Consider the following 15,235-nt stretch of genomic DNA (forward strand, 5'->3'; position numbering starts at 1 on the left):
CTCTGCCCTACACCTAAACTTATTTCCAGCATTTGTTCCTACTTTTTTACTTTCTTCCCCTTAGATAACTGTTCCCCCCCGACTTCTGTTCTTTCCACTTCTATATCTCTGTACATTATTCACCTTCTTTCCATACTAAAATATAAGCTCACTTGAAATACATCGTTCCTCTTTTGCCTTAGATCCTGGGTTTTCAAATACATTCCATAGGTGGTGCCAAGAATTTTAGTTGCCCACCCACCTCTGGTACTTGCTAATATAGGTAACGTAAAATTTGGCACATTCAAGCAAAAAAGCTATATTAAACCATCTCTAGGCTTTTAGGGTTTTGCACACATGTGCACACACACACACACACACACGCACACACACATACACACACACACTCACGCACATACAGCAGATTGGGCCCAATGTGAGATTTTGGCTGATTTGTAATACCATGAAACTCTTCTAAGCCAAGGCAATATCTGCTTTGAAGTCAATGTTTACATATGCCCAGACACAGATAATAAGACAAGACCTATTTTCTAGCACAAATTTTCCTCCTTGTAACAAAAGGTACATGTTGCCTTTCTCCTGGTTCTCTTTCCCTCTCTTTTCTTAAAATTAAAGTCTTCCATTAAACTGTGTGTCACACTGACACATCTATCTCATCTCCTCCCTGTGATTCTCGGTCCTTCACCTTTATGTCTGCCTGGTGTTGTCATGCACAGCAAACTGCCTTCCCACGAGCAGCCCTGTAGCCACAAGCCATCCTTCAGGAACAAAAGCAAATGAAGGTTGAAAGCTCTATCTGATTCCGTTCCTCAAATCTTTTCATTCTTTGCTGAAACCCATGGCTGCATTTCTTGCCCCAATATCAGTCTGGGTGTCAAACTCATGTCCTGAGTTCAATAGGATCTACCAACCGGTGGGCTAAAGACACAGTTTTGAAAGAGGAACGATAAATTACATTTTAACACCATATTTCTATGGTGAATTCATTTCATTCCACCCATGATTCTGGGTGTAAATGTGTTTCTACAACATGGGATCTGTCCTTTCAGGACAAGGCATAGTGTGAGGACTGAAGACCATAGCTCTGGTCATGCTGAGTTCACAGAGGAGACAGATGAGTACCAACTGTAATGGGGCTGAAAATCTAAAACAACCACATTGTTTCTTGATGGTTCTCGAAGAGTTAAAAATACATATGAGATAGATGCATAGAGTACCAAACCACCTTTACTACTATGGACTTAATTATTGTGCATGAATTTTAATATATTTGCTCTATTTAGAAGAAAACAATCTTTCCTGTATGGAGGATTGAAATATAGACATCAATGATGTTATAGTAGTAATAATAATACTAGCAAGAACAGTAACATCAAAAGCACTACGTGGCAACCTAGAGCACTTCCTGTTTACCAGGCACTTGTTTCAACCCTAGACATGTATTGACTCATTTAATCCTTACAAGAACACTCTGAGGAAGGCACTAGTATCTGCACTTTCATATAGGGACCATCATAGTAACATCAAATAAACATGAATGAAGAGTATTTAGGATAGTGGTAAATGAACTTCAGACGCAGAATTTAGATGTATATACTTGAGCAAATAAAAGTAATGAGAATTAGATTTCACACAGAAAAGGTGAAGAGAAGCTGTGGGAGAACATCCACCTCCATCTTCCTAGGAGCAAACATGCCAACAGTGGAGGGAAGATGAATGATTAGGTCCGTGATTAATACACAAATAGGTGCATTGCAGACACAGTGTTAAGAATTACTATGAAATGGACGTAAACTCCCAAAGCTCAAAGAAAGTAAACATTTCCAAGTCCTTATTTTCAGACTACACCGAATTGGGGAGGGGGGAGGTGTAGTGGAATCCATCACTGCCAATTTATCTTCATTTGAGAAAAAGCCTTGGATTCAGTACAAAAATAGCTTTTCAGATGTATATTTATGAAAAACCACAAAACACCCTTTCCTATCATTAGTTACCATTTTGGAATCCTAGCTTCTGTTTTCTAATTTGATGAGTTTTATTGTGAGTTGCCAAAAAAAAAGGAAATGCGCTTGAAACTTGTAAAAGCTGAATTTCCTATCCACATTTACAAGTGAAAAACAAAGGTGATATGCATTTGATCAGAGTAGGAAAATACAACATATGGTTGTATGATTCCCCCCCCCCAGACTCTTACTTATTTTCTGCTTTCTTTGTGTTCAGTATGTATGATAAGAGTCTAGGAATAAGAATAATTTACTGTGGTCCAAAGTTGAGATTCCTGGGCTTCGATAATTATATGTCCTTGTGTATCAGCCAGAATCCCAGAATCATCCAGAATCCCAGAATCCCAGAAACAAGGAGAAAATTCTCACTAGTCTACTTCATGCTTTTCAGCAGAAATCCGTAGTGAAATATGTTAATTATTGAAAAATTAGTCAGTACAGCCCATTTTCTATTTAATTTACTGAAATAATTAATACTTATTTTAGATAGAATTACTTGACCTCTTCAACTAAAATTTCTTTCTGCATATTTTGATTATGTGCTATGGATCAAAAAATCTCATTGTCTCCATGGATTTGAACAATCAATAAAATAAAATAAATATAAAATATCCGAAGAAAGTCCAGTTAACTTGGAGCTAAATACATTTGAACGTGAAAATGTAGCTTACCATACAAACTTCAGGAATCTTATTTGCTGTGTCTGTAGAACTTAGAAAAAGGAAAAATATATGTGTGTGTGTATCTATATATATCTATATATATCTATATATAGATATATTGAATTCCACTGGAGTCTTTTTAATCCAAAGTTTACTCAAGCTTGGTTTCTTTCAAAAAGCCATTTTTACTCTGTATTAATTTTTAAAAAGTTAAGTATACCTAAGAGATGAGCCTTAAGAGATTTCATTAGTTTTGTTGTTTGAGGAAATGGATGAATCTTAGAAAGAGCTGGAGTGTTGATGAGGATGTTACCGATGCACTGTTCCTTGTTTTGATTATTTAAGCAATTGAAAGAGATCCTGAGAATGATTTGGGGCAACTGAGTCAGACCCACACAAATATGAGATGATTAAATGAAAATGCAATCAGCAGTGGCCTGGGAGCATTGCCTGGTGAGAGATAATACTGTAGCTCTCTAATTGGCTCATAGCAGGCATGCAGGATGACGGATTTCAGTTGTGGTATTGCCAGTCCTGCTTCCCCCAGCACTATTATCTCAGAGTGACACTTCCATTACTCTGAGCGGAGAAAGATGAACGTCACCTGTCAGGGGCTGGTTAATTGTGTTGCTAGATGTATGTTGCCAGGGCGCAGGTTGGACATTTATGAACATAACTGCTTCCTCTGATGTCCGCCATCCTTCAGGGATCGATATGGCTCTTACAGTAAGCGCGTAATTGAGTGAAGGCACTTACCACTGAGGGGCTGGAGATGAGCCCATTGTGTGAGCTTCATTGTCCATACGTTCACCATAAATGAGCTGATATTTGCCATTTATTGTGTGCAGCATTGTGGAAATGGAAACTAATGTGCCACTTTCATTTGTTTTCTAGATAAATGGGGAAGACGTCCAGAATCGAGAAGAAGCAGTGGCGTTGCTGTCGAGCGAGGAGTGTAAGAGAATCGTGTTGCTCGTCGCAAGGCCGGAGACTCAGGTCAGAACACAGATCCAAAATCTGGAGACTGAACTTCACATCCATTGTTTGCTCATCTATATCAAATCAGTACTGTGTTTATTTGTAAAGCTGAGTACACAAGACATAATTAAGAGTCACCTTACCTAAACTACCAACCTGATCAACCTTATCTTTTTGAAAAAAGAAGGGAAAAAACACACAAAATGGAATCATTATTCTCTCCTTCCACTTGCCAGTTATTCGAATGAATTCATAAATGAAAAATGGTTGACGGTATGATTTTTAATTCTGTATGGATCCTTGCTCTAGGTTTCTATCTAAAAATATTTAATTGGCATATTAAGGTATCTTGAAAGAATCTTTAATGAGAGAATCATTAGCGTATCTAGCTATCAACTTAAATCTGTTTAGGACAACTTTATCAAATAAAGTGGCCAACATAGCATGGTGTCGTTCCATGTATAGTAAATGAATTTTTTCCAAGTTTAGGGTGACAAAAACATCTGTCCAGCCAAAACCAAGATGATAGCTTCTAGGGAAATTGCTTTTTATATCTTTACAGAGGACGATGTCATGACAGTCAAGGAGAGGTAATATGGTGAAAGAAAAGTGCTGTTGGTCCTTCTTTTTATATTCTTTTTATACCCTGCCACAATGCAGAAAAGGATAGCACATCGTCGCCCTTCTGTCCATCTGTCAGTAGTTTGAGTGAAGTTGGTTGTATCACCATTTGTCTCCCAGGCTATTGATCTGATATTTCTCAAACTCAGTAACTACATACTATCTATAAATTACATTGAGTAAGTGTATTTCAGTGTCAGACCAAATCCTGACTTGAATATAGTGGTTATAAAAGATCACCCTTTTGGCATATATTTCCTTTATGCCCTTGACCATTCTAAATGGTTCCCATAAAGCCTGCTATTGCCCAAGGCAGAGTAAAGTTACACACCTGAGGTGTCAGGAGTGGGGAAGGGAGCCTACACGACTGTGACACGACTGGCTGGACTGCCTATTTGGGAGTAAATTGAAAACTACGTATGAAATGTCACTAATTACCTGGAAATTTGGCAACCCAGTTAGTCTCACTGATCCCGTTTTCTTGAAAAAGAACAGAATAAAGGGATTAAACACATGTTAGTTAAATTCATGGTAAATTGAAGAGAACGGAGTAGTTATCCCTGTTATAGAAAAGATATTTTAATGTTTTAATGTGGGTTCCCTGCCCTTTCCATGTAACTGCTAGAGCACCTCATTAATTTAGAATTGAAGCATTTCCTTAAACCATGCCACAGAATGGCTATAATGGACTGTGGAAAGAATAGAAATTAATGACATAAGACTAGATCTATCGTTGATAGAATACATATGCTTGCTAGAACTGGTGGTATTTTCAAATATCTGGCTACACTCCTGATCCAGCAGGATCAATGTTGGAGGACGAATTTTCAAAGGAGACTTCCTTTCCACTGTTGAGGGGAAGATAACCGTCCTGCCAAAATCGGGATCTGCTTTAGCCCCTCGATCCTAAAGAAACCTCATGCCACTGGAAGAAACCTGATTGCCTTTAGAAAATCAGATTTCTATAAAAATAAGGAAAGAAAATGCATTTTAACACCAAATTTTTTAAAATGCAATTTAGGCAGTACATGCTATAAAGTGCAAGAAAAAAGAAGACCAAAAAAAAAAAAACCATAAACTTGCCTTTATATCATCTATATTTTTTAATCAATTTCAGTATATCTTATTATTGCATTTTGGCATATGAATTTTATCCCAAGAGAATGTGGAAGTTTTTTGTGTGCTTTCTGTAGGATTTTTCTTTTTTTAATGTTTCAAATACTCTCTGCATTCTTGGAAATGATCTACAGATTTGCTGGGGGCAATATGGTACATCTGTGCAATATTTTTAAATAACTCATTTCTTTCATTCCCTGTCAACTTTCTTTCATTTTCTGCCCATTTTCCTCCTCAGACCATTAAAGATATTGCTATTCTGTCCTATTCCCCTTGGGACATTGGGACAGAGAGGGCTCCATAGGAACTTGTAAACACTACTTTTGAGACAATACAGGTTGTTCTTTTCCCTGAAATGCCATGTGTGTTCCATACTGTGCAGACAGATCCCCCTGTTTCATAATAAGAGCCCTCCTTTCTCGCAGCTCGGCTCAAGGGAAAGGTCTGTGGCATAGCCTGAAACTCAGACTGTCATGAATGCACATCTAGGTAGAAAGGGAGATACAACAGGGAAAGGAAGTGAGCAAGAAGGATCTCTCCTTACTTACTCTGCTGTGTATACCTCCAGCCTAGAGGAAAGACTTATCAGAGCAGACATACACTGACTACGGATGACAACTCAAGGATCTGTGGGATTAGTTAATAAGAAAAGAGTTATAGGGAATCATTAATTTCTACTGTTTGTTCTTCTTATCTTTCCCACCCCTTCATTTAAATTTCAGAAGACTCTATTCCATCATTCACTACTTCAGAGTAAGCAAATATTTTGTTTTGACCTGATTAAAGAAAAATCCCTTGGTGTGCTTATGAAAAGGAAACATTTGTAGCTTTACGTCATTTCTTTTGGAGTCTAGAGTTTGCAGCTTCGTGAAACTTAAAAGGGATTAGAGAATGTAAAGCTTGGACAATTATAAATTGAAATGGAATTGTTAGTCAGCTTAATTTTCACAGTTCATCTGCATATCAAAGCCAGTGGGGTAGAACTTGCTCAAGTTATTCAGGCTACATGAAGATAAATGAGGATGAATAAATGTGTCAACACTTTTCGCCCCAGTCAAATCTGAGGTAATTTAAGTTCTAGGTAGCCTTTAATACATATCAAGAAACCTATAACTGCCTTCATATTGGTGAATATGACACATATATGCTAATGCCTCTCCGGGTGCAACCGGATGTCCTTCTTTCAGAATTTGTTTTGTCTCGAAGTTTTATCATCTCAGTTATCTTTAAGAGCTTACTTTGCCATTTTTCAGGGATGAAAACACCTCAAACTAGAGCTGACCCTTGAGTAATGCAGGGATCAGGAGAGCCAACACTCCCCACCCAGTCGAAATTCGCATGTAGCTTCTGACTCCCCAAGACTAATACACTGATAGCCTAATGTTGATTGGAAGCCTTAAAATAACATAAACAGTCAATTGACACTTATTTTATATGTTACGTGTATTATATACTATTCTTACAATCAAGTAAGCTAGAGAAAAGAAAATATTACTAAGAAAAGGATAAGGAAGAGAAGATAGATTTAGATTACTATAGTGTATTTATCAAAAAATGAATGCACATATAAGTGGACCTATGAAGTTCAAACCCCTACTGTTCAAGGGTCAACTGTATTGTCAGTTTTGGCTCATTAGAAAGCTGCTGTTTCTTTTAACACAGAGTAAAACAGAGCATGGACAATAATTCAGGTAATTTAATCATCATAGACAGCTAATTTATGTAATCCAGCTCCAGAAATCTACTTTGAGGCAAATTATCTGTATTGACTGTCAACACTCATCATATTAGCAAGGATTTTCACTTCACTTGTTATTGAGAAGCCAACAGGATTTATTCAGTTTAATTTGTGTAAGACTCCCACCAGAATACCTGCGTCCTGGACCCACAAACAAAACCCTGTGTGCTCCACACTGCTCCATTCCCATTAAATGCACAATTTCATATACATATACACACACACACATATATATATATATTTTGCAATTGGGTGTGAAAAATGAATCAAAATAGACATGGATAGCATCACCTTTTTTTATGAGAAGAATAACTTAGAATTTTTCTCGTCTTCCCCCTAGATAAAATAAATGTCTGTATTTGTGGCAAGCAGCCATCTTGTTGACTTGGAAGCCATCTGCCTAAAAATAAAAAGGCAGGATGAGGGTAGGAGCATCAGTGTGTATGGGGGGTGGGGAACACTGTGTGTGTCGTCTCATTGAAGGTTGTTGTTAAGGAAAAAAGCCCAATTGTCTCATGGCCCTATTAGTACCATTGCACTTCTTTAACACAGGGACTGTTGGAGGTAATGAGCGTGACAGCTGTGGATTATGCAATATGCTTTTCATACATTTTGAAAGATGGTAATGTTCTATTCTGTGAGATCTACTTGGCTATGAGAGAAACTCTGTAGCTCTGTTTCAGGAAAGGATAAAAGGCATATGAGTCCAATTTTTTTTAAATCACTTTTTCCTCCTTCTGAGAGGTGAACTATCAGAGGCTGGTATTCTGAAGAGAATCATTATGATAAAAGGAACTGGTCAGGCATTGCCATTTAAGTTTACCCTATTTTAGCATGAGTTCCCACTAACCTAATATAATGTACTAATGTGTTCTTTTGCAGCTGGATGAAGGCTGGCTGGAAGATGAAAGGAATGAATTCTTAGAAGAGTTAAACTTGGAGATGCTGGAAGAACAGCATAATGAAGCAATGCAGCGCACGGCCAATGAGGTGGAGCAGGTAGGGCCAAAATTTGAACGACGTCATTTGAAATGTTGTTAAGTGGGGGTTTTTTTAATGGATAATCATAAATGGAGTAAAAAACTAAATCAAAGAGTTTGATCAAACACCTCTGTAATGGTAATTTTTTAGATGGGCATCTCAAATGAAGCAGAGGGAATAAATACATTTTTTTTTTCTGTTGAGATCTTTCTAGCTTGGAAAGCTTTGGGACCATTGTTGACAGAGTCTGGTAGTACTGAAACGTTGACCCAGGTACTATTCAACCCAATTCTGAAATTTAATAGCAAAAATATACCTTGTTTTTCGATATGCCAGCCGGAGACAAGCTTTATCTCATGCGATAACCTCTCCCCCCAAAGTTAACTTTACAATTTAAAATATAAATGTGTCTCTTTGAATATTTAGGCAACTATAGCATGATGGTGACATGATGTAAGCCATCAATCTGATTTATGGTTTTGGTATCACGGTTCCACCTATATACTCCTGAAGAGGAGTAGCCTTATTTGAGACCATTGACATCATCTTGCCTTAGGGTCACATAATCATTCAACCAAAAATGCTGAGCTCCTAATATGTTCCAAGTACCACACTTGATTCTGAGAATACAAGGAAAATGAACAAAGTTTCTGCTCTTAATTAATTCATTGCTGGTGAAAGGTTACAGAGGGGCTTGTGGCAAACCGAGTTTGGGGATTCTTTTGTGATCGTTGTTGTTCCTATTGGATAAAGACAAGATCAGTATATCCTAGATCTTTTAAAATATATCCTAGATTTTTTGTGTGTTCAATTCGTGTCATTCATCTGCCTGATACAGCTTTATTAACACTTCTGACGTCAGTTTATTGATTTAATTATCGTCCTATTCTCTATGTTAATTCTTAACACATTCTAAGAGATAGTTTTTTGAAAAATCCTGGACAGTTAGGCTTAGGGACATGAAACACAAACATCCTATTGCTTTACTAAGTGAATGATGGAATTTATTGACGTGCTAGCATTTCATAACAGAGACGTATGTGCACGTGTCTGTGTGCACATGCCCATATATTAAATAAATCGTTATATTGCAAACTACGGTGTCAACATAGCTGCGTGTGCGATGCTCATTGGCCACTTCACAAACAGTAGCTCGTGCTCAAAAGCGATGCGGCTACTGCGGTGATTGCTTTTCAATATAGGCAGGACAGATTGAAATTTTTATGTATGACTTCAACGCCGGCCACAGATAAAGATATTTTTTGGTGGCAGCTTCTGGTTGCAAGCAAGAAAGTCCTTGCTCCAGGCTTTTTCTGTCTTAGATACAAAATGTGACCGGATACAGAATTGACAGGAGGATGTTGGAATAAAGAAAGAAGGGACAAATCCTGTCCAGGTGAAGCGATAGGGTGTGAAATGCTGCCTACTCATCAGACGTGATACAAATGCTAGGTCGTTTGAGGTAACACTAGACGTCCCTGAGCTTAGATTCTCATTGTGTGGAAATTTTTCTTCACCGTGAGACTGAAAAATGATAAGAAGTACAGAAACCTTTAAAAGTCCTTTGCCCTTATAAACAATAATACTACATGAGAAATGTCTTGGTAGAAGCATTGCCTGTCACCATAATGATTCTATAGGGAAATGATAAATGATAGAGTGGCATTACATTAGAAACTAGGAATTCTAGGTTTGAGAATGGAAAACCCTTTTTATTTTCACATTTTCTCATAAACCAGTGACTAAAGAAAGGCAAATTCAATAAAAAAATAAGTATGTGTATTCATACTACAAACTTAAATACACATACGCATTAAAACTTTCATTTGACACACTATCCTTGGTCTTACGGCTGCTGTTGACACGTTGCGGAACATCGCTCTTGGCATAATTTGTCTATATCCTTTGCACTCCATATAAAAATAAGATAAAGAGGGGCACCTGGGTGGCTGGGTCAAGTAAGCGTCAGACTCTTGGTTTTGGCTCAGGTCGTGATCTCACGGTTCTTGAGATAGAGCCCCACATCTGGCTCTGTGCTGACAGAGTGGACGGAGACTGCTTGGGATTCTCTGTCTCCGTCTCTCTCTGCTCCTCCCCTGCTCTCACTCCTCCAAAACAAATAAACAAAAAAATAAGATAAAGAAATACTACCTTCTTGTATTTTTAAGCCCATCAAAGATATGAAAAGATAAATGTAAATACTATAGTACATAACCTAAAATGTCCAATATCCATAACATCCACTGGGGGCTTTATGGCACAGCCTGTTGATGTCACCACATTGGATGCTATTGTCAGCTTGATTCGAGGAACATACGGATGTACCAAGCTCAATTACTTCTTTATAACATTGTGTTTTGTTTGTTTTTTTATCGATCAGGCATTTAAAATCTCAGTATGTTTTCAACAACTGAGGAAAAATATTTTAGGGAAGGCTGAGAATCCTAGAATAACATGATGCATGGTCATGTGCTCTCCTTTACGGCTGATGTTACGTTTTGCTCTGCCATAACTTCTGTGGAAGAAAAATATAACAATTTTCTTGAGGGACCTTTCAAACCTGTGTTAGAATACCTTTTCTCATGCATTCTGTCCTTCTTTAACACTAACAGGCTTAATTATATTGAACTGTATAATTATACCTCCTAGACGAAATATACATATAAGATAGTGAGTGGACTTACACATAAAGAAAATGCAATGTAGAAACTGTCATGTAGACGCGTATGTGATGAGTGACGGAGAGAACAATAACTTTACCCTGTTCACAGAGAAAGAACTACATATGCATCCTCTTAGGGTAGTAACAGTTAATTGTTCTGCATGAAAGCCAAAAACTACCAAGGAATAAAGTTTACCTACAAGTGTGTATTCACATTTATGTCAAAAATACACTTTTTGACATTAAGTCTACATCTGGCAATCAGTGCTGCTCTGAGTTTCATGAGAACTGTCACTCTCAGCAGAATAAAATTCACCTTTAAGGGATATTAGTGGCTGAGAGTAGAAAAATATTTTTTACGTAACCCAAATGAGTCTTAAGATGACATTGTTGCTCTTGAGCAGTGTGATTTGGAGATGCACTAAGGTCTGGGCACATGTATTGGAAAATATGACATCCTAGACGTAGAAGAAATCCTGACTCCGGGGGATAGCACTGGCCTTTTCCACCTCTCTGTGTCACTAATAAGCTGAATACATTTGGGATTAAAGTTCCTCATCGATGGAAGATCCAAGGCTCTAGTACTAACCTATTCCTGAAGTACTGTGCTGTTTAGCTTACTATTACCAGTGTATTAACTACATCAGTGAAGTTTCTTCTGAACTTAAAGTTCAGGAAAAAATCATCATAATAAGATGATGCAGCTTCAGAACTCCAGGCCTCCATTCTGCAGAAGACCATTTAGACTACCTGTCTCGCTCATCCTTTTGTGTGTTACCGTCTCAGAGACTCCTAAAGGCACCTCATTTACACACGTGCATGCCATTTTCTCAAGTAAGAGAAATCCTTAAGATAAGGATCAAGTATTTAAATGTGTCCTGTTTTATTTATCGCCAAGTCAGGTATGACAGGCATATCCAAGCAGCTTTGGTTTTCTTTATTTCAATTCATAAAAAGCTGCCTTGAGCTAATGGCCTTTGTTCTAAAATTGTTATGGATGCTAAAATTAGAACAGCTTTCTAGGAACCACACTTTTGCCAAGAAGCATCATTCTTTTTTTTTTTTAACTTGTTTTATTTTTTATTGTTTAAATTTACATCCAAATTAACATACAGTGCAACAATGATTTCAGGAGTAGATTCCTTAGTGCCCCTTACCCATTTAGCCCATCCCCCCTCCCCCAACCCCTCCTGTAACCCTCAGTTTGTTCTCCATATTTATGAGTCTCTTCTGTTTTGTCCCTTCCCTGTTTTTATATTATTTTTGTTTCCCTTCCCTTATGTTCATCTGTTTTGTCTCTTAAAGTCCTCATATGAGTGCAGTCATATGATTTTTGTCTTTCTCTGATTAATTTCACCTAGCATAATACCTCCAGTTCCATCCATGTAGTTGCAAATGGCAAGACCTCATTCTTTTTGATTGCCAAGTAATACTCCATTGTGTATGTGTTTATCCATTCTTTATCCATTCATCCATCGATGGACATTTGGGCTCTTGCCATACTTTGGCTATTGCTGATAGTGCTGCTATAAACATGGGGGTGCATGTGTCCCTTCGAAACAGCACACCTGTATCCCTTGGATAAATGCCCAGTAGTGCAATTGCTGGGTCGTAGGGTAGTTCTATTTTTAGTTTTTTGAGGAGCCTCCATACTGTTTTCCAGAGTGGCTGCACCAGCTTGCATTCCCACCAACAATGCAAAAGAGATCCTCTTTCTCTGCATCCTCGCCAACCTCTGTTGTTACCGGAGTTGTTCATGTTAGCCATTCGGAGAGGTGTAAGGTGGCATCTCATTGTGGTTTTGATTTGTATTTCCCTGATGATGAGTGAAGTTCAGCATTTTTTCATGTGTCAGTTGGCCATCTGGATGTCTTCTTTGGAGAAGTGTCTATTCATGTCTTTTGCCTATTTCAAGAAGCATCATTCTTTCGAGTTTGTCAACAATCAGTGTTTCTCAAGATAATTAATTTTCTTTGTTCTCTCAACTTGGTTTTCTTAGCCAAAAAAACAAGAAGAAGAAGAGGGCACAACAGATACAGCAACGTCCTCCTCTAACAACCACGAGAAAGACAGTGGGGTGGGGCGCACAGATGAAAGCTTGCGGAACGATGAGAGCTCAGAGCAGGAGAACGCAGCAGAGGATCCCAACAGCACATCCCTGAAGAGCAGGAGAGAGCTGGGAAAGAGCCAAGACACTCTAGGAAGCGTTGAACTTCAGTGCAATGAGAGCTTCGCATCTGGTGAATACATAGACTCAGACTGCATTGGCAACCCAGATGAGGAGTGTGAAAGGTTCCGACAGCTCTTGGAGCTCAAATGCAAGATTCGGAACCATGGAGAATATGACCTGTATTACTCGAGCAGCACAATAGAATGCCATCAAGGGGAACAAGAGGGAGTGGAGCACGAACTACAGTTGCTTAACGAAGAACTGAGAAACATTGAACTGGAGTGCCAGAATATCATGCAGGCTCACAGGCTCCAGAAAGTGACAGACCAGTATGGAGACATCTGGGCTTTGCACGATGGAGGATTCCGGAATTACAACACCAGCGTAGACATGCAAAGGGGAAAGCTAGATGACATCATCGAACACCCAGAAAAGTCAGACAAGGACAGTTCTAGCGCTTACAACACAGCTGAAAGCTGCAGAAGCACTCCACTCACTGTGGACCGTTCCCCTGACAGTTCCCTTCCAAGAATGATCAACCTCACCAATAAGAAGAACCTGAGAAGCACAATGGCCGCCAATCAGTCTTCTTCCGGGCTGAGCAGTAAAGAGTCGACCTCCCCCAAAGCCAAAACCACTGAACCAGGTTGCAGCATTGAAGGCAAGGAGAAGATTTCAGAGAGCGGCAAGCTTTCTGATCAGGAGCAAAGCAGCAGCGAACACATCCCTTACCTCTCCCCTTACCACAGCTCCTCCTACAGATATGCAAACATCCCGGCCCATGCCCGCCATTATCAAAGCTACATGCAGTTGATTCAACAGAAATCTGCAGTGGAGTATGCGCAGAGTCAGCTGAGTTTAGTGAGCATGTGCAAGGAGTCTCAGAAGTGTTCAGAGCCCAAGATGGAATGGAAGGTGAAAATTAGGAGCGACGGGACGCGGTACATAACAAAGAGACCGGTACGAGACCGGATTCTGAGGGAACGTGCCTTAAAGATCAAGGAGGAGCGCAGTGGCATGACAACGGATGATGACACCATGAGCGAGATGAAAATGGGCCGCTACTGGAGCAAAGAGGAAAGAAAGCAACACCTGGTTCGGGCCAAGGAGCAGCGTCGGCGCCGGGAGTTCATGATGCGGAGCCGGTTGGAGTGTCTCAAGGAGAGCCCCCAGAGCGGCAGTGAGGGCAGAAAGGAGATCAACATCATTGAACTGAGCCACAAAAAGATGATGAAAAAAAGAAACAAGAAAATTTTGGACAACTGGATGACAATCCAAGAACTGATGACCCACGGGGCCAAGTCTCCTGATGGCACACGAGTTCATAATGCCTTTTTGTCAGTCACCACCGTATGACCGAATGAACAGCGATGCAACTGGTGTTAGGAGGGCGCTACCAGTTTGGGTAGAGTATGATTGCCTCGTTCAATGCGGCGTTTTTATATAGATTTTGCGACTCTTTATAGTTTAAAGTTTTTGTAAGCAAAAATACCTGGTAATTTTTCATTTGTTTTTCATATACTAGTACCTTCTTTTTTGGCTGAGATCTTTCTTTAACTTGTGATATATTCATATTACTCATTTATATGTATTTAAAAAAAAAACAAACACAAGGAAAGAAAACAAAAAACTTGAACAAAAATACTGAGGAGCCAATTAATTTCCTACTTTAATGTATCTATTGTAAGTTAAGATCTGGATTTATTTCTCTAGTTTACTTATTTTCTACTTTAATAACAACTCAATGCCAAAACATTTCTATGCTTGCTTCTTGGCATAATACGTATGAAATCAAACCTGTTAATAAATCATGTGCCACATCTTGTCTTACGCATAAAAACCACCTCTTTTTAACACCCCGTTGTACATTAACACATCAATGGCCGTTGTCTTTGTCTCAGTAAAGTGTAAGTGGACAATCTTCCTGTGGTATGTAGTGACATTGGTCATGTAGCTAGATAATTGTGGTAATTGTGACAATAAAAAATAAATTATTGATTATCCTTAAGAAAAGCTATCAAGGGGTGTTTTCATTGTTCACTGTGGTTACCAGATTTAAATTAGTCATATATGTATACTATTTAGAAGAGTCCTAATTGTGGATTATAAAATGTGTACATTTTCTATCACTTTCTTTTCCAATAAAATTGTCTCGAAATACTTCCCATAGATCATTGTGTCACATATTCTTACCAGGATTAAATTAGATAATATATGTCAACCGTCTAACAGACGCTAACTAAACATCCAGTAAATATGAGGTTATCTCCTTTTGTCTGCTACCCAGGTAAGGTAAAGCCAGGA

The 15,235-nt window shown here is 38.7% G+C and overlaps 1 protein-coding gene across 1 annotated transcript in view; it reads left to right on the plus strand.

The window, feature by feature from the left end:
- PDZRN4 (PDZ domain containing ring finger 4) overlaps positions 1-14,979 on the plus strand; it is a 362,325-nt gene extending 347,346 nt beyond the window's left edge. The window contains exons 8-10 of the mRNA XM_042992110.1: positions 3,560-3,661; positions 8,001-8,117; positions 12,761-14,979. Of these exons, the coding sequence (XP_042848044.1) occupies positions 3,560-3,661; positions 8,001-8,117; positions 12,761-14,287 (1,746 nt within the window). The 3' untranslated portion in view covers positions 14,288-14,979. The remainder of the gene's footprint in view (positions 1-3,559; positions 3,662-8,000; positions 8,118-12,760) is intronic.
- Positions 14,980-15,235: the final 256 nt, after the last annotated feature.

Source organism: Panthera tigris, chromosome B4 (assembly GCF_018350195.1).
Source record: "Panthera tigris isolate Pti1 chromosome B4, P.tigris_Pti1_mat1.1, whole genome shotgun sequence".
Classification (NCBI taxonomy): domain Eukaryota; kingdom Metazoa; phylum Chordata; class Mammalia; order Carnivora; family Felidae; genus Panthera; species Panthera tigris.